At 39.8% G+C, this 24,742-nt stretch overlaps 2 protein-coding genes across 5 annotated transcripts; both read right to left on the bottom strand.

Moving 5' to 3' along the window:
* Positions 1 to 3,205: 3,205 nt before the first annotated feature.
* On the bottom strand, positions 3,206 to 16,360 carry LOC132848776 (interferon-induced very large GTPase 1-like). Of its 4 annotated transcripts, none has more exons than XM_060874769.1 (6): positions 16,232 to 16,360; positions 9,451 to 9,523; positions 9,227 to 9,332; positions 8,883 to 9,137; positions 8,525 to 8,785; positions 3,206 to 8,415 (listed from the first exon to the last, which is right to left on the bottom strand). In XM_060874769.1, the coding sequence occupies exons 2-6, from the start codon at positions 9,469 to 9,471 to the stop codon at positions 3,728 to 3,730; spliced, it is 5,331 nt and encodes a 1,776-aa protein (XP_060730752.1). In that variant the 5' UTR covers positions 9,472 to 9,523; positions 16,232 to 16,360; the 3' UTR covers positions 3,206 to 3,727. The 4 variants fall into 4 exon arrangements, with proteins under 4 accessions (XP_060730752.1, XP_060730754.1, XP_060730753.1 ...); XM_060874771.1 differs by having other exon boundaries at positions 9,227 to 9,329; XM_060874770.1 differs by having other exon boundaries at positions 16,217 to 16,333.
* Positions 16,361 to 16,788: 428 nt separating this feature from the next.
* Positions 16,789 to 17,726, bottom strand: LOC132847977 (ufm1-specific protease 1-like). The gene has a single exon (XM_060873481.1). It carries the CDS (start codon positions 17,631 to 17,633, stop codon positions 16,914 to 16,916), a length of 720 nt encoding a protein of 239 aa, XP_060729464.1. The 5' UTR covers positions 17,634 to 17,726; the 3' UTR covers positions 16,789 to 16,913.
* Positions 17,727 to 24,742: the final 7,016 nt, after the last annotated feature.

Raw genomic sequence — 24,742 nt, 5'->3', positions numbered from 1 at the left:
ACACACGCACACAGACACTCACACACACTCACACACTCACACACAAACACACACACACACACACACGCACTCCTACATGCAATGCCATATCGCTACGAAACTTGGTATGGTTCATCAGCGACATGTTCTGAGCGCATCTGATCGGCTTGACCCCGATATCGCTGCGTGCAGCTATATTTAGTTTTGACTTCCTCTGTATAAGAACATAAGTTTGCAGTAACAATCCTGACAGGAAGAGTATGTTTATTTGTATTTGTTATATATTTGATTCATTATGTCAACACATCTCAATACATCTCATCAGCAAAATGAGCAAAAAAGTTACTTAACTTACAACACATCCTTTGCCACTTATGATGAAATCTTTAAAAGTATCAGAATACTATATGTGTTAATGTGTGAAGACTTTTGGAACTCCCTGCATTTTCTTTTTCAATATATTAGCTTACTAAATATATTTTTCAATATATTAGTCTACTTCAGTGTTTTTAAAGTACAAATATGTAGATATAAATATCAGAAAATGAAAGCTGAATATTTATCACATCATTCATCTTTTGATCTTAAATTTAATAATAGAATAATTGGCTTTGATTCAGCCTTTCTGTCAGTTCAAACCAGTCTGGCATTGACCCATCTCTTCAACAAGGTGTTTCTTTCTGCAGAACTCCTGCTCTCTTGCTTTATTTTTCTTTATTACACTCTATGAACTGTTGTGTGTGAAAATCACAAAATATCAGATCCCGTATTCATAATGATTCTAAGAATGATCTCATGAACCTCATCTTAATAGTGATTCAGTACCAATCTCAGAGCAACTCTGAGCAAGGAAAATACAACAATTTTATCTTAGAGAGGAGGCAAAGCTAAACCCTGTTACTAACTATGACACGTTCTACTAACACTTTTTGACCTTATGAGGCCTTTCAAGGGTTACAATGCTTTATGAATATATTTTATCTTTACTAGGATCTTCTCTTTAATTTTAAAAAGAGCAACTCTTTGCACTAAGAATCTTTATTAATACAGGCCCTGGCCCTCAGCTGTTGTGCTGTGTCTGAGCCCACTGCAGTGTACAGTGTATGTAGTCTTAATGTAGAGATAAAGTGAAGGCTTATAATAAACCATATTTTAAAAGGGCTTTATTTATTTATTTATTTTGCTGGACATCTGATCACGTTCTTCAAAAGAATGTGTCATAGCTAGTAACAGGGTATATTCCACCTCCTCTCTAAGATAAATTGTCCTTGCTCAGAGTTGCTGAGATTTGACCCTGAATCACTCTTAAGATAAGATTCCTATTTAGGAATTTTTTAAGCTAAGTTAGTAGCTCTGTCTGTCTATCTCTCACAGAACAACCTCCAAGACCCCAACCAGTCTGGCTTTAAAGCAGCTCATTCCACAGAGACAGCCCTTTTAGATGTCTCTGAGAACCTCATGGTGCTAGATCAGCCAATCTCTCATCCGTCCTTATCCTCCTTGACCTTTCAGCAGCGTTTGATACGGTCAACCATAAGACTCTCTTAGCCACCCTCAGGAGTCTTGGGATTTGCGGATCAGCTTGGGAATGGTTCGCTTCCTACCTGGAAGGACGCTCATATCAGGTAACATGGAGAGGAGTGACATCTGCTCCACACAGACTCTCCACTGGCGTCCCACAAGGCTCAGTACTTGGTCCTCTTCTTTTCTCCTTGTATACTCACTCTCTTGGTGAAGTTATTTCCTCACATGGGTTCTCTTACCACTGCTATGCTGATGATACACAACTTATCTTCTCTTTCCCACCCGCAGATGCCACAGCTTCTGACCGGATCTCTGCATGTCTGGCAGAAATTTCATCATGGATGACTGCTCATCAGTTAAAGCTTAATCCTAGTAAAACTGAGCTGCTCTTCATCCCAGGTGATTCATCCCCAGGTCATGATCTTGCTATATCCTTGCACAACGATCTGATCTCCCCTTCAGCCACAGCTCGCAACCTTGGGGTAACCATGGACAATCAACTGTCCTTTTCCTCTCATGTTGCTATTGTGACTCGCTCATGTCGGTTTCTTCTCTACAAAATTAGAAGGATTCGACCATTTCTGTCCACACAGGCTGCTCAGGTACTTGTTCAGTCTCTTGTCATTTCTAGACTGGATTACTGCAATGCACTGCTGGCAAGTCTACCTATGAACGCAATCTGTCCTCTGCAAATGATCCAAAATGCAGCTGCCCGGCTTGTTTTCAACCTGCCAAAGTTCTCGCATACCACCCCGCTGCTGCGATCCCTCCACTGGCTTCCGGTAGCTGCACGCATCAGATTCAAAACACTGATGCTGGCCTACAAAGCCAAAAATGGACCAGCTCCCTCTTACCTCAAAGCCCTCATAACTCCTCGCACTGCACCCCGCACCCTCCGATCTACCAGCACTGCTCGACTGGTTCCACCATCTCTCAGGGTAAGAGGCAAGTATACTACAAGACTCTTCTCTGTACTGGCACCAAGGTGGTGGAACGAACTTCCCCTAGAGGTCCGGACAGCTGAGTCACTGGCTATTTTCAAGCAGCGGTTGAAGACCTACTTATTCAGGAAACACTTCAACTAGCACTTCTTTCATTATCTTTTGCATTTAAAAAAAAAAAACAAAAAAAAAACACACCTTTGACACTTTCATTGTAACTTTGAACAAATGTTTTAAACTCATGGTATCTTAAGTATGTAACTTAGTGAGCCAGCATTAATGTATTCAATGTTAGAGATTTAAGCACTTATGTACGTCGCTCTTGATAAGGGCGTCTGCCAAATGCTGTAAATGTAAATGTAAATGTAGCTCCATGAGATCATTCGTAGAATCATTATGAAGACCCTGATATTTTGTGATTTTTACACACAACACTTACTAGAGAACAATAAAGAAAAAACATCCAGAGGGCTCTCTCACTCTCTCAGATCACTTTTAAAGTCTTTATGAATACAAGCAACAGCTTTTTGGCAGCAGCAATCATTCCACAGTCAAAATCACTGATGAAAACACATTTTTCTTCATTCTGATGGTCCATGATTACCTGAAACTACTGAACTGTATCTGTTTGATATGAATTAATGCTTTGCACCACTGGCACATGATTGGCTGATTAGATAATTGCATGAATGAGTAGGTGTACAGGTGTTTCTATTATCCAAGTGCTCCATGAGTTTATACTGTATTTATACACATGAACGTTTGTTTTAGACAGAATCACAGGTTTATTGAAAGTTAAATAGGTTACATTGATTTTGATTACAAGGCAATAATGATGTAATTGCTTTACTATCATAGTTTGTATTGACTATTGTATTGTATATGCCAGAAAATACATGTTACATAGACATAACAGTGTTGCATGAATATACTTAAACTGATGATTAATAAAACTGAATTTGATTTTAAAGATAGATTTGGTTTTAATAAATCAACACCCAGTAAGAAAGAGCAATCATTAAAGAAACAGAATCATTAATTTGTGAAGTTACATATCCAAAGACATAATTCTAATTCTTGTGCTTTTCAGTGTCATTAGAATGCACAGTATTCTCTTTGCTGTTTGGAATTTTAAAAGAGAAAGCTAAAGTAAAGACAAGTTGTCAAGTTGTCAATGGCACGTTGTACTAATGGCAGGATAAGATGAAAGACTCCAATAGAATTTTGAAATCAAGCTAAAGTTTTCTTTAATCTCCTTTATCCTAATGATTTTTCACTAGTATTTACTTGATACTAAAACACTCCTTCAGACTTTTTTCTGCTGCTTTCTTTGTGATTTTTTTCCACACTTGGGGAATATCTGCAGGTTTTGCATTATACGCTTTTGCAAACAGATTATTATATTTTGCCATAACAAATTTCCAGTAGTCTGAGGCCTCTATGCTGGGATCTGCAGGGATGTTCCAGTCCGGAAAGATCTCCCTGTATTTCTTGTAAGGATGGAACACATGGTTGGTCTCTAGGCATATGAACCGGGCTTCAGTGTTCACATCAGTAGAGCAAATGTTGGTGACTAATTTACCTGAGTGCTCATCCCTGTATAAACCAAGTCCTTGAGGTCTGTGTACAGAAGCACAGTGATGTGTATGAGCTTCTCCTCCTGCCTCACATGGTGCTTTGCAGAATGGACACTGTTTCCCACAGCCAAATACACGCTTGAACAGCTCATCCTGTGGTTTGACTTTGAGTGTTTTCAGTTTTGTCAGAATGTCTTCCTTCTTAAATTTAGTCTTCAGCGATTCTTCCATTTCCTCCACAGACCGCATGAGCCAGTAGGAAAATTGTTCCTGTTTGGCATTGTTTAAAACCATGACTGCTGCATAATTTGAAAACACAAGTTTTTTTCCAAGCTCTTTGCAAATGTTCTGAATAAATCCCTTAATGCTTTCATTTTCATCTGGTTTGTGTTGTGCTTTTCTGATGGCCTCTTTTATCTCCATAATAGCTCCTTTGAGATGCTGCACTTCCAGCTCAAAAAGTTTGTTTCCTTTAGAAAATCTGACTTCGATTTGTTTTAATATCCACTCTTTAACAAAGCGTTCATAAGAACTTATGTAGCTCACATAGTTCTCAAAATTACTGTCATCCAGAAGTTGTTTTAAAATAGAGAACTGGAAAAATGAACGTGTGCTGAATTGAAATGCATTTTCCCCTTGCAGCATTGTGTCAATAATGTCTAGTCCCAGTGAGTTACAGATGAATGTCTCAACTGCAGGGCTGAGGCAGAGTTGTGCGAATTCTGCAGCCTTCCTCTGACACTGATCACGATTACTGAACAGATCTTTAAAATCAGCACGGTACTTCTCTTTGGATTGCTCGAGACATCGGCGTGGGTCGTTCTCTTCAATAAAACTGTCATGCATGGCCTGGAATTCTCTCGCAGAAATAGCACAAATGTGTAGCTTTAGGGACAGTTCAAATTCGCCAGAAACTTTCAATTTCCTTAATGAAGTCAATTTTGTATCAATTATATTTAGGATCTCCTGAATGTAGGTGTCATGATAATCTGCTTTTCCTTCTTTCTTGTTGTTAATTGACTGCATACATGCATCAATGGTACTGTCTGCCAACTGTTGCAATCTCCTTGTTTGATCAAATTTATAAACCTGCATCATTTCTATAGCTTTTTTAAAAAGACCATCTGCTGTTACAACATATTCCTCTTTGCCGTATTGATCCAGATTCCCTTTGTTTAACCTTTGAGCGACAGAACTTCCTTTTTGTTTCATGTTCAGTCGTAACTGCTTAAAAACACTGTCAGATACGATTCGTCTACGCAAGCCATTAAAGGACAGCTCTTTAACGGTTTCCTCCCATATGTTTTCAAAGATGTTGTTAAGCTCTTCTTCAGACATACTTTCTGAATGTTTGTTTTTCCGGAGCTCCTCCAGAAGTTTGAGAACTTTATTCTCCATTTTGTCAGTATGTATTTTTTTTATGTTGTCCAAATTATTCTTTCCTTTCCTAATCTCAATAACTGCCTCTAGTTTGTTCAACACTGAGTTTTCTGTTTCCCTCCTGAGAGATTTTGCACTGTTTACAAAGTCTTCTTTGTACTTTTCCACCAGATAGACATGACCCTCTGTTTGCTCATAGTATTTGTTGAGGTTTTCCATAATGGTCTTTTCCAATTCATCAAGTTCTGAGGAGGCCTCATCTTTCAGGGTCCTCAGTAAATCTTGCAGGTTTGTCTTGTCAGATTTGGATTTCATTATCTCAAAATTGCACACTCTGGTTTCAGCAGATGTTAACCACTTAAACATGTCCTTTTTAAAAGACCATTCCCATTTATGGAATTCAGTGCATAGCTTCATGTATGCATCAGCTACCAAGCTGTTCCTAAAGCTGAATATGAAATTTTCATATTTTACTGCATTCCATAAGCTTTTTGTCCACTCCAGAAATTCTTCAATGTTGTTGGTAGATATCTTTTTGTTAACAAGAACGTTGGTTATGTTCTTTTTGAAGTCATACACAGCCTCAGAGTAGCCTGCATTCACTGGTGCCATTGGTGGGTTTCCGTGCCAGAGCCCAGGTATATACCAGTTACCAGTCTCTGGATCATACTCCATTACATCAGTAAACTTCTTGTACAGTTCTTTGTTTTCCATCTTGGCTGCTGCCTCGGTCATCTCATTCAGTTGCTCTAAAAGAAGCTTCCGGTCTCTCATGTTTTTGTCATGTGCTGATACATCAGCTACATTCTGATGCACGAATGCACACATGGGTTTTTTGCCCACTTCCTTCATCCTGAGGAATGCATGCACCACAATCTGCAGAATGTCCTTCATTTCTGTGGAGTTCTCCATGGCAATATTGATTATGGTAATATCACTCAGCCCAACAACAAGTGTAGCCAGTTCATTGTCATGTTCATAGCTGTCATCAAGCTGTGCCAGCTCAGGTGATTTCAGTCCCTCAGTGTCAATGATCACTAAATGATCACAATTAAGTATTTTTCTGAAACTGTCGGTGACTTTGATCATCAACATGAACGCTCCTCGTGTGCATCTTCCACTGCTGACTGCAAATTGAACCCCAAACATGGTGTTTAATAGGGTGGACTTTCCTGTGCTCTGCACTCCTAATACTGTGACTACCATGATCTTATTCTTGGGTTGCACTAAAGTATTCAGCTCTTTCAGTACATCACTAATCCACCTTAGGGGTATATTTGAAGCATCTCCATCAACTAGTTCAAGAGGGAATCCATCTAAAAGGAGCTCAGCACATAGTTTAGGTAAGTGTAGCATTTGTTCTCGTGATTGTATATTTTCTGGAAGGGAGACAGCAGCTTCATACAGCTGACCCATTTCCCTCAAAAAGTGTTCAGTTCCTAAAGCACTGTTTGAGATCTGCTTGTCCAGTATTGCAATCTCCTCCTTCTTCTCAGATGATTGTTGACATTTCTCCTTGTACTTTTCTCTAAGTTTGGACAGATTTTCACGGGATAAATTGTCCAAATACATTCGCATCCATTTCAGGAAGAAGGATCTCTCAAGAGTTGAACTTGACAGTGCACTTATGAAGCAGCACATGGCTTCTGACATTTCATAGTTGCTTTGCTGCTTCCTGAGTTTCATCTTCTGTTCAATAAGTTCACCTTTATATATCTCAATGTTCTTATCCCCAGCTTTACGAAGCCTACACTCCTCTTTCTCTATTTTTCCCAGTTTCTTCCAGATCTCACCCTGCAAAGGGAGCTGTTCTTCCTTAAACTTTATTGTGTCCTGAATCTTGTTGTTAATATTCTTTGCATTTTCTTTTGCATGTTGGCACTCCTTGTTGTCTTCATCAATCAAAATTCCAAATTCATGTGCAACTCTGGTCATCTTCTCAAGTTGTACTGTCAGAGAACTGTTTTTAACAACATCGCACACAGCAGAACACAAATTTGTGACAAAATCTGCATCATTTTGTTTGGTCTTTAGAATGATGTTGTTTTTTTTCAACTTCAATGCAGCAGCTGTTCTTTTCAACGAATCCAGATTGAAGGCTTTGTTGTGTGCATTTCCCACCAAAAACAACTGTGCTTTTACACATGTATTGGTGAGTAGCTGATAGTTGGTTTCAAAATTGTCAGAGAAAACAAAAACTGCTGTAGAAATCTGACACAGGAATGAGTACTGAGTCTCAAATGTACTTATGTCCCCTCTCAGGTTTGCAATAGCCAAAGGTTCTAGGAAGATGTCTATGTTTTTACTTCCACAAGGTAAGTACCAGCTGATCTCCACCATACCATTTGATATTTTTCTTGGGATGTCTCCACAGTCCATTTCACGGTGCACAAATGTGTCATGATATTGCTGTGGATTACTGAGCAGTTTGTTCAAGATTTGAGATTTGGAAATGCTACAGTCTCCAAGTCTTACAAAGGATACCAAAGGTAATTCAGCAAGAACAATCCTGTCTTCCACAAACCCTCTTGGATCAGACAAGGAGTGTGGTCTGTATTTCTTTACAATATCTCTTAAGGCCCAAAGCATGAGCATGCTCTGCTGTGTGTCACAATTAGGAAGCAGTAAAGGCACAGAGAACTGGCACATAGACATTTTGAAGGCAATCTCTTGTTGAAGAAAACTGTCTGAGCAAAGGAAGAGTGCAGTTATGATGTCTAAAGGATTTATTTTATGACTAAGGTCCTGGTTGAGGTCAAGGCTCTCCAGATCTCTATACAAATCCAAACTCAAATCTTCATCGTCAGTATTTGATGGAGCACATTTGACACTTCTTGCAGTCACATTCACCATCATAATCTTCTTGAGGAAAAGCCATGGTAAATCTGATCGAGTCTGTGCTGGATCATCTGTCACTGTGCTCTTATCTATCTGTAGTACAGAACTCAGTGAGAGTTTATCAGTGAGGTGTTGTTTCAGCCCCAAGTCCTGAAGAAAGCTCTCAAGATTTATTGCTATTAAGAACAAAAATAAAAGAAAACCTTTCAACCACCCCAATCAAAGGTTTAGGTAAAAACTAGTTGCCATTGAATATTACGATTTGCAAAACGTATAAATACTTACGAGTACGAGTATCTAACACAGCTGTCTCACTTGTGCTCCCATTTTTGAGCACTGTTGCAATGTGGAAGGAATATGTTTTTCCTGGAGACAGGTTATCGATAACTAGTGTGTTAGTTTCTGTTTCCTCTTCATGAACAGTTGTACCATTGTGAGAACACACCACTTGGTACCTCTTCTCTAAGGAAGCAGGTGGATGCCAGGATAGTGTAACTGATGTAGTACCAATATTCTCAACCGTGATGTTTTCAGGTGGGTTTGGAACTGTAATGAAAACAGAGTTGGGGTTGAAATGGCATTGTGAATTTAATGGAGATGTTATTAGACATATGTCAATATAAAACATTAGACTGGTTATTACTTGTATATGCAGACACTTTGGCTGCAGAACTCTTGTTTCCATTTTCTGAGACTGAAATCACAGTAAAAGTGTACTCGGTGCCTGGGCACAGTCCTGACACTTTTGCATAATGCTGTGAAAGGGTCTGGATGATTGAGGATGTGCTGCTGGAGCACCTCAGCTCAAAGGCTGATATGCTGTTTACACATTTCCACTGAAGACTAGCAAAATCAGTCCCAATGGACTGCATTGAAATGTCATATGGTGCAGGAACATCTGTGAAAAACAAAAAAAAAATTTCAACTCAGCAAACATCAACTGTTGTGTTTGTGTCAGAAAGTGATCTAAAGATTTTATAAAAATACCTTCTGGAGTGACTGTCTCCTCTTTTAGCTGTAGCTTCGCAGACTGTTTTTCAGAAAGATTTATTTGTAGATCTTCATCCAAAAGATCTTTGGTGTCTTCAAACTGCTTGATTTGGGAATATTTAAACAACATTTGGAATGATGAGTTCAAACAAATATCTATCAAACAGCCTGGCATGCCAATCAGGAAATCAAATAAATAAAAAGCTGAACTCAGTGCATACCTCTTCATCAGAACTCTCCATTATGCATAGAATGATGATCTTTACATGGATTATCCAGATCAGTCAGTCTGCCCTGTTACATAAAGCATGATCTGTTAATTCATAAACTAAAGTCAGCAATCTATTTAGTGGAACACATCAAACTCTTATTATCTAGTCATAAAATGTTCTATATGCCTCTTTAAGTCACAGATAGCAGGTTCACAGATACCACTACAGTACTGTTACAGTGAACCAAAAGAAGACAACCTGATACAACACACCATTAACGCATCAAGAGAACCTGTAAGCCACTGTTTGGTTCACCAAGGATGAACTTCCTCTCGTGGCACCACAGAAGGAAGAAACTTAAAATTATAAATGATACAATAAGATTTCAGATAAAAGGGGATATGAATCTCTGTTTATGGATCAATTCGATTTTATTAACCTTGCATTTCTGCTCCTTCTACCATAAATTTAGTCAGGTGAACAAGTGAATTCATGTTTTGGGAAATTCTCATCATTGAGTCTCATCACTCAGTAAGGCAAGTTACTACAACCTCAACTTAAACAGAAATTCTCTAATTACAAAACATGCACTCTATTTACTTTTTGTGTACTGCGCATGCACAGGACGTCCCGCCTCTTGATGACGCATTACTTTACCTGAATTGAGACAAGATCTATCCATTTACTGGATACCTTGCCATGGTACATGAGGGAGTATACTTCAAAATTCATGAAAGTGTATGAGGCAAGATTAGGGGAAATTCTTAGCTTACATTGGTCTGGGCACGTTTCCTTCTAAAGCAGGGGTGTCAAATCCAAACTCTGTAAATGCCATGCTGATTGTTGTGAATAAAATCAGGGGCCGGACATATATTTAGAGGATCTTTTATTTATTACAGAAATAGTGTATTAGTGCCTGTATTAAAAAAAACTCAACGTTCATTAAACCTTGTTTATTAAAAAAGGTTTTAAATCTAATTTAGATTTGGAACACATTTAGACCAACATCTGTGTCACAGCACAGGCTTCATCAAAACAAGAAATAAGGTCTCTGATCAGCATAACTGCATAAAACAGTACTTCAGTAGCCTATTTTAAGACAGTAAAACAGTACTTTAAAACAGTACTTTGAAACAGTAGCCTACTTTAAAACACTACTTTGAAACAGTAGCCTACTTTAAAACTTTGAAACAGTACTTAATACAGTACTTTAAAACAGTAGCTTACATAAAAACAGTAGCTTAAAACAGTCATTTAGAAACAATTTCAATTTCAGAAAACTGTTTAATAACAAATGATACATATAACTACCGCATGGCAACAAATGGTATTTTATGTGGGTTTACAGTACATGCCAAACATAAGAAATTAGGCATTTTTAACTCTTACCAGACACCCTGCATCTTTTCTTAGAAACAATCTCATCTATTTTAGGACTAATGTCCATTGCCATAGCCACTTTCATTACAGAGACCAGATGCTGGTCTGTGAGGCGGGATCTGTGGGATGTTTTGGTCAACTTCGATATAGAGAACATCTGCTCACACGTGTAGGTGCTCCCGAACATAGACATGATGCGTGCAGCGTTAAGGCGCAGATGTGGCATTGATTCAGGGAGTAGAGGTGCAAACTCAGCTGCCCCAATTGACTCGTACCGGGTCTTTAGATGAGTATTACATTGCAATTCAATGAGTTTCAACTGCAAGTGTACAGGTGCAGTGTCAGCATCAACTGCAAACGGATTCGCGAACAAGTCAAAGTTGATTTTCTGTCTTTCAAAATCAGCAAATCTCCTGCTGAATTCCACTTTCAGTGTATTCAGTTTGTCGGCATACACTTCAGTCGGGAACGGGATGGTGACTAGCAAACAGGAAAGTGAGACAGGTTGCCTTGGCGCACCTGGCCCTCCCACAGACACAGTTTCATTTGAAATGCCTTTACCGAGTCTCGCATTTTAGTGATCAGCTGCTTTCGACCCTGGAGTTTTACATTAAGGCTATTTAGGTGATCCGTTATGTCACACAAAAATGACAAGTCACAGCCATTTTTCATCCTCAAGCTCGGGTACGGCCTTTTGTTTGCTTTCCATGAAACGAGCAATTTCATTGCGGGTATCATAAAATCTTTGCAACACTTTACCCCGACTAAGCCAGCGGACCTCTGTGTGGTATGGGAGATCCTCATGCACACAGTTTTCCTTCTCCAAAAGTGATCTGAACTGCCGGTGATTCAAACCCCGCGAACGAATAAAGTTTACCGTTTTGTTCACAACTGTCATTACATTACATTAAAAGTCGTGGCGGGCCGTGTTTGGCCCGTGGGCCTTGTAATTGACACGTGTTCTAAAGCATCAGCACTTTGTTTTGATTATATTCTATGCAGCCTGGTGACTGAAGATGATGCGATCAAGGGTCTGGTAACTGGAATCCTATAAATAGTGGAAAATGTAAAGGAACCTCTCCCAGCATTCAACAATGTTTCTGTGGTGATTGAGGAAGAAGTGGTGATTCATCATCCAAGTTACATACCTAATGCTTTTCTGAACCTTATGGGCATGGTGTATGCATTAAAGGTATGGTGCACAATGTTTCAATGTTGAAAACTGAGAAGACTGGCCGACTAACAAAACAAACTTGTAGCCAATTAGCAGAAAGGGGCGTGTCTTGTCAATATGCAGCGGGGAGAGTTTCAGTGCACATGTCTGACATTTGCCGAAAGCGCTTGAAAGATTGACATGGCAGAGACCTGCCATTACCTCTGCCTCGGGTTCTAGGTGTTGAAACTAGGTGTTCCACGTGAAACGGAGCTAAACCTTTCACTTTACAACACACAGTACTACAAAAACACATTTGTATTACCATAGTATTACTCATTGAGTTTATTTATTGATAAAAATATCCCCTCGGCCAGCTGCCCCTTCAGGTTCCACCATAATAATTGCCTGGGTTGCGTATGTATGTCTGGGGCGGAGCTATCAAAACAGGGGTGACACTCATTTGGGTTAGGGGCATGTTTGTTTTGGGGATTTCACATGTCAACATTGGCTTTCAAACATTGTGCACCCCACCTTTAAACCTTGACTAGAGTCCACTGTCTGAAGAAAAAGATGGTTTATTTGTTTTTTTTCCCTCATGGTGTTTTTTTCTTCATTATTAAAAAGCTAGGTTGCACCTTTTTGAGACATTTACTTGCACACAAAAGACATTGAAAATATGTGAAAATATGTTTCAAAGCTTGGATAATAAGACTGTGATGTTTCTTTCCCACGCTCAGATACTACAGCTTCTGATTGGATCTCAGCATGTCTGGCAGAAATATCATCATGAATGTCTGCTCATCAGTTCAGCTCAATCCTAGCAAAGCTGAACTGTTGATCATTCCAGGTGATTCATGCCCAGGTCATGATCTTGCAATATCCCTGCATAACGATCTGCTCTCCCCTTCAGCCACAGCTCGCAACCTTGGGGTAACCATGGACAATCGTCTGTCCTTTTCCTCTCATGTTACTAATGTGACTCGCTCATGTCGGTTCCTTCTCTACAACATTAGAAGGATTCTGCCATTTTTGTCCACACAGGATGCTCTCCCTCTGTCTGATCTGTGCTTCAGAAAATCCACCATTGTGCCCATTCCAAAGAAAAACAAAATCACATGCCTAAATGGCTGGAGGCCCGTGGCTCTCACACCCATCTTCAGCAAATGTTTTGAGAGACTCATCATAGATTACTTCTGCTCTGTGTTGCCTGCCTCACTGGATCCGCTACAATTTGCATATCGTAGCAACCATTCCACAGACGATGCTATTGCTTTCACCCTACACACTGCTTTCTCACACCTGGAAAATAAGAACACCTTTGTGAGAATGCTGTTTGTGGACTACAGCTCAGCATTTAACACCATAATGCCTGCCACATTTGATGCAAAGCTCCAGACTCTGGGACTAAACAGATCTCTGTGCAACTGGATCCTGGACTTCCTGATAGGCAGAAGTCAGGTGGTAAGAATGGGCAGCAACACTTCATCCTCGCTGACCCTCAACACTGGTGCTCCTAAGGGCTGTGTCCTCAGCCCACTCCTGTACTCCTTGTACACACGACTGTGCAGCCACACACAGCTCCAATGTCATCGTCAAATTCGCTGTGATAGGTGATAGGCCTGATTACCAACAACAATGAGACAGCCTACAGAGAAGAGGTGAGCACCCTGACTAAATGGTGTCAGGAGAACCACCTCTCACTCAACATTGACAAGACCAAGGAGCTGGTGGTGGATTACAGGAGACAGAGCAGACAACACTAACCCATCACCATCGACAAGACGCCTGTGGAGCGGGTGAGCAGCTTCAAGTTTCTCATTGTCAACATCAGTAAGGATCTCACCTGGACCATAAACACTGACGCAGTGCTGAAGAAAGCACATCAACGCCTCTTCTTCCTGAGACGGCTGAGGAAGTTTGGAATGAGCCCCAGCATCCTCAGAACATTCTACACCTGCACTATAGTGAGCATCCTGATGGGCTGCATCACTGCCTGGTTTGGAAACAGCACCGCTGGCAACCGTAAAGCTCTGAAACGGGTCGTGCGAACTGCCAGCCACATTGGTGGAGGTGAGCTTCCCTCCCTCCAGGACATCTACACCAGGCGGTGTATAAGGAAAGCCCGTAGGATAATCAGTGACTCCAGCCACCCGTCCCACAGACTGCTCTCTCTGCTTCCCTCAGGAAGACGTCTCTGCAGCATCCGATCCCTCACTAGCCAACTGAGGGATAGCTTTTTCCCTCAGGCTAACAGACTAATTAACAGTCATAACTAATACACCCTACAGCATACTACCACAATATGGTATGCCACACACTGCACTTTAACTTCAACAATTCAACACTGCATTTAATATAATAATCTATCTGTTACCACTGGATACCATCCAATGCACACGCATGACACTTCTGTATCCGTACAATCTGTTGCACCTTAACTTATTATATATAATATATATATTTTTAGATTTATATATATATATATATATATATATATATATATATATATATATATATATATATATATATATATATATACAGTGTGTACTGACTATGTATGAGCGTATTGCAAATTTGCACATTTACACATCTGTACATTTTCACCTGTATGCAAATTGTTTCTTAATTTCACTTGTATGTAACTTGTTTCTGCAATTTCTGGAGCTCGCTCCCAAGAATTTCACTCACCAAGGCACATGTGCTGTGGTGATGTGACAATAAAAGTAATTTGACTTGACTTGACTTGACATGACTTGCTCAGGTACTTGTTCAATCTCTTGTCATTTCAAGACTGAACTACTTCACCTCACTGCTGGCAGGTCTACCTATGAACGCAATTTGTCCTCTGCAAATGATCCAAAATGCAGCTGCACGGCTTGTTTTCAAAATGCCTAAGGTCTCGCATACCACCCCGCTGCTGCTCTCCCTCCACTGGCTTCTTGTAGCTACAAGCATCAGATTCAAAACTCATGGTATCTTAAGTCTGTAACCTACAGTAGTCAACCAGACTTCATGTATTCAATGATAAAGACTTAAAAGCACTTCTGTACGTCGCTCTGGATAAGGGCATCTGCCAAATGATGTAAATGTAAATGTTAATGTAAATGTAAGAAAAAAAATTTTTTGTGCCAGCCAAGAACGTCTGCATTGAAATTAACACGAGCAACACAACCAAACTAGGAAAACATATTGAAGCATATTTAAATAAATGGATTTGTACCTTAAGAGAGCTTTAAATTTTGCATCCACATGCACTTCTAATGTTTGTGAAGAGTTTGGAGATTTTGAAAATATTTTATTTGTCTGTACTTATTTCCATGTAATCTGAGGTTTTTAGAATATTTTGACAAAGAAACCACTTGGTATTGTTTAATGTTTGTACTGGTACCTGGTTCCCCTTTAGCATGTGTGTGTGTGTAATGAGGTTTTTCGCAAAATGTTCTGCTTTGACCAGTGCATGTGTTATCGTGTACCTTGTAAATTTCAGAAAAATAAGGTATATTTTTGGAAAATGTGTATGGAGTCTGTAGAGTGCTTCATATCGGTCAACTTTCGTATAACAAAAAGAAAATAAAACATTGCAGCTTTTGCGTCCAAATGCCCAAAAAGCATTCCGAGGTACGTTTTGCTTTTGTTTTGGAGTTTTATTTAAATAAAAAAACATGGGTTAGAGAGGCTGGACACATTGCACAGAATGTGGTTGCGAATCTCATTTAAATTATTCTTGGATAAATAAATGTTAAATATAATAAATAATAGTAAAAAACACGAGACACAGACATCAGTAATTATATATAAATATAAATTAATTGTGTGGTCGAATTTTAGCTGGATTCAGTTCAGTGTTCAGTTAAAATAACTCCTCCACATTCCACCCTAGTCACTGCTCATTGTACAGATATAATGTTATTTTTATATTTTATTGTCTCACATTTCATTGTATCTCTTCTTTGCTCCCAATTTACTGCCTTTTTTCCTTTATAAATATACTTCATTAAGGAACAGTTTTAATACACATTTCACTACATAATGTATGTGACATAAAATCTGAATTATATATATTTTTTAATTGATCGTTTATAACCTTATAAGATATAAAAGTGCAGGTACACACACGTCCTCATTTATACATGTAATAAGTATTTAAGCAGTTCGCTTTTTTTTAGACCATTTAGTGCCTAAACAACTCGTTTGATAATAAACCAGATATTTAAAACAGATAATAAACCAGATATTTACCAGGTCTCTACTCACGTGTTTGTCTAGAAAGTGACTGAAAACAGCATCATCAAAAGAATCATCGCCTTGCTAGAACCCTCCTTTATACAAGCGTATACGCTCCTCTTAACACAGTTGCTCTGGTTATGGTTTTGTCGATATCGAAAGTACATCCAAAGTTTTGTTTCCCTGAAAGTGAAAATGAGTTGTGCGCGTGCACGCGACACACTCCCTGGATCCCTCTCGCGTGCACGCGCACAACTCATGAGGATACACTGAGTGTCATGAATACAATATCGTTTGTATATTTATTTTTACCCGATTTCAAATAGATTCATTCACTCATTTTCTACCGCTTATCCGAACTACCTCAGGTCACAGGGAGCCTGTGCCTGTCTCAGGCGTCACTGGGCATCAAGGCAGGATACACCCTGGACGGAGTGCCAACCCATCGCAGGGCACACACACACACTCTCATTCACTCACACACAACGGACAATTTTCCAGAGATGCCAATAAACCTACCATGCATGTCTTTCGACCGGGGGAGGAAACCGATTTCAAATAGATAATAAATAAAATACCACCTCAAATTCAAATACACTCGGGGACGTGACATGTCTTTATTATTCCTTCCTTTATTTTTCTCATTATTAAGCTTTCAGTACAAGTTTCTGAGATTTTGTCAATGTCCTGATGGCAATAATGAGAATCATTGTTATGTTTGTGGCAAACAAAGATTATAGAAGGAGCTCAGATCGAGAGATTGAACTCTCCTCCACGCCACCCAGCCATTCTTTTGCAGAAACTCCTTGTCCAGGACAGAGCCGTAATAGTGCGGGTCCATTATAAGCAGGTAGCTGCCTTCTTTTCCGGTGCACACACCCAGAATGCATTTGGATGAGTTGTCCCTGTCTCCACCCATCATGACTGGTGATCCATGGGTGAGGAAATGAAGGTGCAGGTCCTGAGCCGCCTGCTCGAGCTCTGTTGCCCCACTGCGCACGTGCACTAGTCTGCAGGGGACATCATACATCTGGTCCAGAACCAGAGCAGCCTCACAAGTCCCTATCCACTCTTTAGAGCCCAGAAACGAGGCTGGTTTGTCTCCTATTGTAACTAGTGCTTGCTGGATTTCATGGAGACTCGGTGGAGGTCTGGATTTCCCACAGTGAGATACATTATTGATCCAAGAGCACATGGTCTGAACAGTCCTGTATCCACAACCCCAGCCTCTGTCGTCCTGTCCATCACAGCAGTAATGATAATACACACACTGCCCTGATGTAACTGAACATCTCTCATACACTGTCAATGGTAAAGCCAGTCCTTCATGTGCATTCTTCACTAGAAAGTCTTTAACACTTTTGTTTACATTAAGCGGATCCTGTCTGTATCGCTCTCCCCAGTCTATATCTTCTTTCTGATTCCTCTCCATGACGACAAAAACAAATGAAAAATATTATGCAGTCTTTTTCGGGATGTATAAGGGCATAACCGATTCATTAATAAATGTAAACAATAATGTCGGGTGGTTCGTCGACAAATTATGTCCCTACAGAGCAACGGGTTGTGTTTAACAGTTCCGCAGTAGATGTTACTACAAGGTAATAGTTCAGAAAAAAAAAAATACTTCAGAAAAACAGTAGTATATATAAGAGATATATATGAGATACTGCTCTAAACACATTTTGAACACCAGATAAAGTTTTTAAATCAAGAGTGTTAAAATATATTCTCAGGACGATTGTTTTCAAAAGTTGAAATTCTCCCCTAAGCTGTCATTGAGAGACTGGATGTAAAGTGTGAGGAGAAGAACTGGACAATTGTAATGAAAAGGCAGTACTTTAGCTCCCATATTTACATTTCGGTTATTTAGCAGACGTCCTTATCAAGAGTGACTTACATTTTTATGTCAATTTATATGTGACTCTCTCTCTCTCTCTCTTGTGTATGGTTGTGGGTGGTGGTAGAGGAAAGAAGACACAGAGGGGTTCGGGATTGTGGCTTGACTGTTTATTCCACAGCACTGCATCTATATCGTTGATAACATAAACTGAAGAAAAGTCTCAATGCTACGGTACGGTATGCACGAGGCTTAAACCGTGATAAAAGTACCTGAATATGTCTTAACACAACAATGATATAAAGACATCTTGTGGACAACTCAACACACTCCCTTACATATACAACTGAGTAATTGAGGATTAAGGGCCTTGCTCATGGGGCCAGGAGTGGACCTGGGATTCAAACATGACCTAAACTAAGTCATGTTTATAATAATAAATAATTTTTTGTCCTATTCTGAGTTCTGGGAGTGAAAGGGTGGAGATATACACTTTTGTCTACAAGCTTATATGTGGATGAACTTATTGACTGCTGCTGTAGCTAAATGAGACTGAAGTGTGAAACAGCACAGTGCATTGTAACATATAGAAATGTCCATAGCATTGCCTGAATAGCATACTAGTGATTCCGTATGCTGGACAACTTACTGGATTCAGTTCATATTGGATTTGAACTTAGAGGCACACAAAAACATCAATACATAAATAACAGACTGTTTCATGAGAAAAACAACTGTGAATAATGATTCAGAGTTTTACTTGTTGGACTGCTCTGCCCACGTGATCACTATTTGTGGTAGGAAACATGGCCAACCTTAACAAATCATACCAGAGTGGAAATGGACATGAGATATACAACAACAACAAAAAAAACACTTTATTTCTGAGTTTTTCTTATGCTGAACCACTAGAGGGCGACATTGTGAACAATGGAGACTTTCTCCTCCTAATGAAGCTCCTGGTTCTCAGAAAGCATATACTAAGCAAAGATCATATACAGAGAAGAAGACTTAACTGTACATTTTTCAGTGTAAGAAAAAACAACAAAAATATTTGTAAATATTCTGTTTATTTGTTAGTTTTATGAGTGAATGAAATGCTTACTTTTTTGAACAGGACAAGAGGTTCAAGTTTAATTCAGCTACCACAGAGATCAGCATATAAATCTTTCTTTCTGATCTTTATTCAGTTTAAAGATTTAAAGAATTTACAAGGATCAGGAAGGTTGTCTGCTCTTTAGAAAGAACCAAACTGTCCAACCCCTAATAATCTTATTCTGGCTGTTCATTCAGTAATTTATAGTCACTGGTTTCAGTCACTGTGTGTAATGGAGGCTAGTATAAAGTCCTCTTGTCCTTGGGAGAATCAGAAACCTGATAAGATGAAAAAAGTGTGTTAATAATGGACTTAAAATGATTATTATAGATGATTATTTAAAAAAAAAGAAAGAAAGAAAGAAAGAAAGAAAGAAAGAAAGAAAGAAAGAAAGAAAGAAAGAAAATATATAAATAAGGAGATGATATTTCTGTTTGATTTAGAAATTATTCCACACTGTATGCTGTGACTCTGAGCTGGGAAACATTAAATACATTCATAGCTTTCATTAACATTCCCTGTTTGTTTACTGAATATCCATGCTTCCTAATCAGCTTGCAGTGTTAAAGTGCAGATTTATTTACATTACACTGGAAAAAGTGAAACAATTAGCATCATTCTACATGATTTGGTTTTAAAGGCTAAAAACATTTATAATAAGGTTTTCTCAGGACATGACTTCAGTATTTAAAAGTCACCAGATTCATCTGGATCGCAAATGACACTTACACTGATTTTGATAGCCGTATTCTTTATTTTGCCCTTAAAGTACATTTTCAAGTCAGAATGATTATTTCTCAGCAGATTTGTTTTTAAATTGGATACATTCTGCCTGCATAAATATCCTAACCATTCAGACTACTCCTTGGTAGAACTTTTGTGTTACAGAATCAAATCTTGATTTAAAAAATAAACCTTCATTACATGTATAACATTTTTTATCCTTCTGTAATTTGTGCCATCCATTCTCCCTTCTATTATAAAGACCTTCAGGCTCTGAGACTGAAAATTAACCCAGAGCATGATGCTTCTATCACCATATTCACTGTGGGGATGATGTTAATTGTAGCATGGCCTGTGTTAATTTTGCATCACACACAGCATTTTGAAACTTGCCCAAATAAAATCATTACTGGGTCACACTCAAGCTTTGTATGGCTTTTGTTTTTTTGTGTTGATTTTTGAAGGATGGTATTGTCTAGCTAGTATTATTGATCAACTGCCCTAATAATGTAATTTTCTTAATTTAACCCTAAATTTAAATTTAAAACTAAAAAACGTACTAAGTTTGTAACCCGGTTCCCTGAGAAGGGAATGAGACACTGCGTCATGGATGATGCTATGGGAATGCTCCTCGCAGAAGAGTCTAAAAGGTCATCTACATCACATTACTCCATAGCTTCTACTTGTCTGAAGGAAGTGTGTCACTTTCGGAGTGTGTACAACATCACAGCTTGTTCCCTAATCAGGGAACCAGGTTACATATTTAACCTAGTGTAGTTCACTTTCGAGGGAACCCCGATGCTGCGTCATGGCTGACGTTATGGGAATGTCAATACCAATGCTTCCACACACCGGGAGATGTCTGAACAAACTGGGAGCAGTGCACTATTGGCCCTGTAAGGGTGGGGTCCAGGTCCAGGTTATACAACCTGATAAGGGTGTGCAAAGAGGACCATCCACAAATATCCTTGAGGGCAATGCCCCTAGCCAGAGTGCTGGACAGGGCGATGCACATAGTGGAGTGAGCCATAATCCCTAGAGATGAAGCCACAAAATCCGCCTCATAGGCTTAGAGATAGCTATCAATACCCTACATAAGGTTCTGCTTAGAGATTTAGCTTTTGTGGAAGTCAACAAAGCAGCCTAAAAGAGAAAGGATTTACCTCATGCACTCGAGCGATGGGCGTAAATTCTGAGAATCCGAACTCGGCACAGCAGGTGTAGACTCTCCTCCTCCGCCAACTTGTGGGGTGGAGGGCAAAAGGCAAAAAAAGACCAAAGGCCTGCAGAAAGTCCGAATGACCGGTTAATAGCAGAGCTGTTTCCAGCTTGAGAGTCTCCTTAGAGTCTGACTCCACTGACTTCAATGAGAGGTCCTAGGAGGTGGGAGACTGCAGGAAAGCCTCAGCTGCCTTTCATCACACAGAAAGCAAGAGACCAGAGAACAGACACATGATTCCCAGCAACGGCTGCCACATATACCTCAATGTAGAGGGAAATAGTTTCTCAAATAGATTTGTCTGCAGGAACTCTAGTACTGTACTAACAGTGCAGAGAAGAACTTGGCAATGTCGATTACACAAGAGGCAAATGTAGTCTCCACAACCTCAGTTGAGACACAGGGGTCTAGGAGATGGTAACCCTCAGGAGCCAAACCAAGAGGTTTCATATCTTAGGGCAGGCATGGAGAATTGCCCCCTTTGCCCAAGAGAGGAGGTTCTGCCTGACAGAAATCTTTTCAGGAGAACTGTCCAGAAGGGAAATTGTGTCCAAAATTCAGAATTAGGTGGGCCAATGAGGAGCCACACAGCATACCCTGGCTAGGACCCCTGTGAGCAGAGCTGTTAGGAAAAGTGTTTCAATTTAGGCTGGTAAAAAAAGAAAGAAAGCCACAGGTTACAGTAAGAGGCGAACAAAGCCACTTCCACCTAAACAAAAATTGCCATATGCATTTAACCAACTACAGGTGTAAATGCCTTTTACTGAGCCCAGCCTCTGCCTCAGCAGAAACCTGCATCCTGAACATGCACTCTGGAGTGTAAATTGCATACATATACGTATATGTATGTCTATACGTAGGACAAGATCTGGTGCGCCTACCTGAAAAAAGGGAGCAAACTGCCCTAATGATTGATGTAGGAGATAGGCAAAGGTAGCCCCTGAGATTCAGGAGGAAGTCTGTCAGCAGTAGAAATACAGCCCCCGTCTTCAGGCAATCTGTGTGAAATGAAAACAGAAGCCCTCCCATATGCTATGGGCAGGAATGCTGTCTAGGACCTCTTCCCCATCTGAGAGGGAGGCGTCCATCGGAATAGCCTTGTAACGGTGACAAGCCCTAAGATGGGGCCGAAGGTGAGAACAGGGGTTTGTCCACATTAGAAAGGTACGCATCCCAAAATATCCACAAGAAAGTGGCTCTTTGAGAAGGAGAAACACACGCTTCACTGGGTTGAGCCTAAAGCCTAGAGACCTCATGTGGGTAAGCCCGCATCTCAATACCTGTCTGCCATGTCCCTTGATGAGCCAAGATGAGAGAGTCATGCACTTAAGGGTAAGTGATAAGACTAGGCCTAATGGGATAACCTGGAACTGGTACACTTTGCTCCTGCAAGCAAACCTGGAGAGACTGTGCTCTGGCAAGATGTGAAGATAAGCATCCTTCCATAATGCCAGGGAGTCTAAGAGAAGTGTTAACCTTTCATTGTGCTCACCTCACCTGGTGCCCTGAAACAGCAAGCTGGCAGAGGTTAACCCAGGAGGTGGTGATACACAAGGAGCAGTGGCATGGGTGGTCATGGCTGAACCCCCGATGCATATGAGGTGGCATTGTAGGCAGCAGTGGAGAGGTCCTCAAGGGGCATCCATGAAAATCCTAGGCCTCGGGCGTAAGGATTCCTTTCTTACAGCAGACAAGTCTCTTTAGCAGGTCAAAATTGCCATTGTGTGCAGCACCACACCAGCTTAACCTGCAGGATTGAAGGCCTTCGATATAAGGCCAGCGTGATCAAATGGGGTCTTAATGGGAGAGCAGACTTTCTTCATGCAGTCGATGAAGCGTAGAGATAGCTTGTAAGTGTCTCTTTAACCCCTGAAATACCCATGTTCATCTAGGCCCACAATGGCTGAATAGTCAGGAGTGGCTGAGGAAACACAGGCAGAGTAAGGATTATTTCACAATCTCGACACCTCAGTGTGGAGGTTTGCGAAATATGGAAGACAACTGCATGGAGGTGGGAGGCGGTGTGAAATTAGGTAGCGATTTTCAATCTCAGAGTGAACAGCATTATCATTTCATCAGACCAATCTAAGCTAAGCTTAGTAAAAGTATGTGTGATCCACTCCACAAGGTTTTCTAGCACCACACAATGTGATGGCAATTCGACTGGCGATTGATCCTCATTGCCCACATCAAGCTCCTCAGAGTAATAATAATAATAATAATAATAATAATAAAAAGTCCACATTTGGTTTAGAAAAAATCGCAAAGCGAGCTCCTGGAGCCAAATCAGAGGCATTAGAATCAGCAAAGAAGATTAGAGAAAGAATTCAGCCATCTCCCTTTTCATTTCCGCTAACTTAACCTGCAACCTCCACAAACGAAGCCGGCATGCTGCCTTGATGGATGGCCACAGGCATAGGTGCTTGGAATGCAGCCAGGGGAGAGTGGAGATTACGAAGAGAAATCACTTGCAATGCATGCCATGATAAAGAAGAAAAGACCCTAACCTTTATATATCTTTTTTGCCTAGTCTTAGACAATAACACAGACAATAGACACCAACATAAACAGAACGCTTCCTGAAGACAAAAAGCTGAAGTAATGTGACAAAAATGCACTTTTATGGTCTTTCTGGCATGATCCGCTTTATTACATGACCTTCTTAGTCAGTAGATTGGGGTGATTTCACACAGAATTTCAGACACCACATCTGCAAGGAACGTTCCCATAGCATCAGCCATGACTCAGCGTCGAGTTCTCTCAAAATAACCTTTGTCTGTTCAACAACAAAGGACAAGGGAAGCTAAGTTGCATCAGAGAAAGATGTTGCTCTGCTGCAAGACATTCAAACTGTGAGTGAGGATTTCTTCTGGTCTGGGGAAATTGGCCATGATGAATGTGACATCGAGGTGGTTTTTGTTTATACAATGAGAGCTATTTTATTATTTCACATGTGAAGGTCAATTCTAAATCTACTGTGAGACTTGAAAAGACAATATCTTTAATCTAGACCTACTAGAAGCTTGGAGGTTGAATCACTTTAAACGTTAATTTCCTATGAAATACTTACTGATCAATAATTAGTTTTGACTTCCTCTGTACAAGAACATAAGTTTGCAGTAACAATCCTGACAGGACGAGTATGTTTATATGTATTTGTTATATATTTGATTCATTATGTCAACACATCTCAATACATCTCATCAGCAAAATGAGCAAAAAAGTTACTTAACTTACAACACATCCTTTGCCACTCATGATGAAATCCCAGTGTTTTGTTTTGTACAACATTCTTTAAAAGTATCAGAATACTATATGTGTTAATGTATGAAGACTTTTGGAACTCCCTGCATTTTTCTTTTCAATATATTAGCTTACTAAATATATTTTTCAATATATTAGTCTACTTACAAATATAATTACAAATATGTAGATATAAATATCAGAAAATGAAAGCTGAATTTTTATCGCATCATTCATCTTTTGATCTTAAATTTAATAGTAGAATAATAAAATAAACAGAATAATTGGCTTTGATGCAGCCTTTCTGTCAGTTCAAACCAGTATTGAGCTCTCTCGCGTTTCTTTCTGCAGAACTCCTGCTCTCTTGCTTTATTTTTCTTTATTACACTCTATGAACTGTTGTGTGTGAAAATCACAAAA

The sequence above is a fragment of the Tachysurus vachellii genome, chromosome 7, assembly GCF_030014155.1.
Source record: "Tachysurus vachellii isolate PV-2020 chromosome 7, HZAU_Pvac_v1, whole genome shotgun sequence".
Classification (NCBI taxonomy): Eukaryota; Metazoa; Chordata; class Actinopteri; order Siluriformes; family Bagridae; genus Tachysurus; species Tachysurus vachellii.
The sequence above is the reverse complement of the archived record's forward strand: the minus strand, read 5'-3'. Positions and strand labels throughout refer to the sequence as shown.

Coding starts and splice junctions, on each gene's coding strand:
- LOC132848776 (XM_060874769.1), bottom strand. CDS start 9,471: ATGGAGAGTTCTGATGAAGAG. Junction 9,138..9,226: donor GGAGACAGTCACTCCAGAAG/GTATTTTTATAA, acceptor TGTTTTTCACAG/ATGTTCCTGCACCATATGAC. Junction 8,786..8,882: donor CAAAGTGTCTGCATATACAA/GTAATAACCAGT, acceptor TTTTCATTACAG/TTCCAAACCCACCTGAAAAC.
- LOC132847977 (XM_060873481.1), bottom strand. CDS start 17,633: ATGGAGAGGAATCAGAAAGAAGATATAGACTGGGGAGAGCGATACAGA.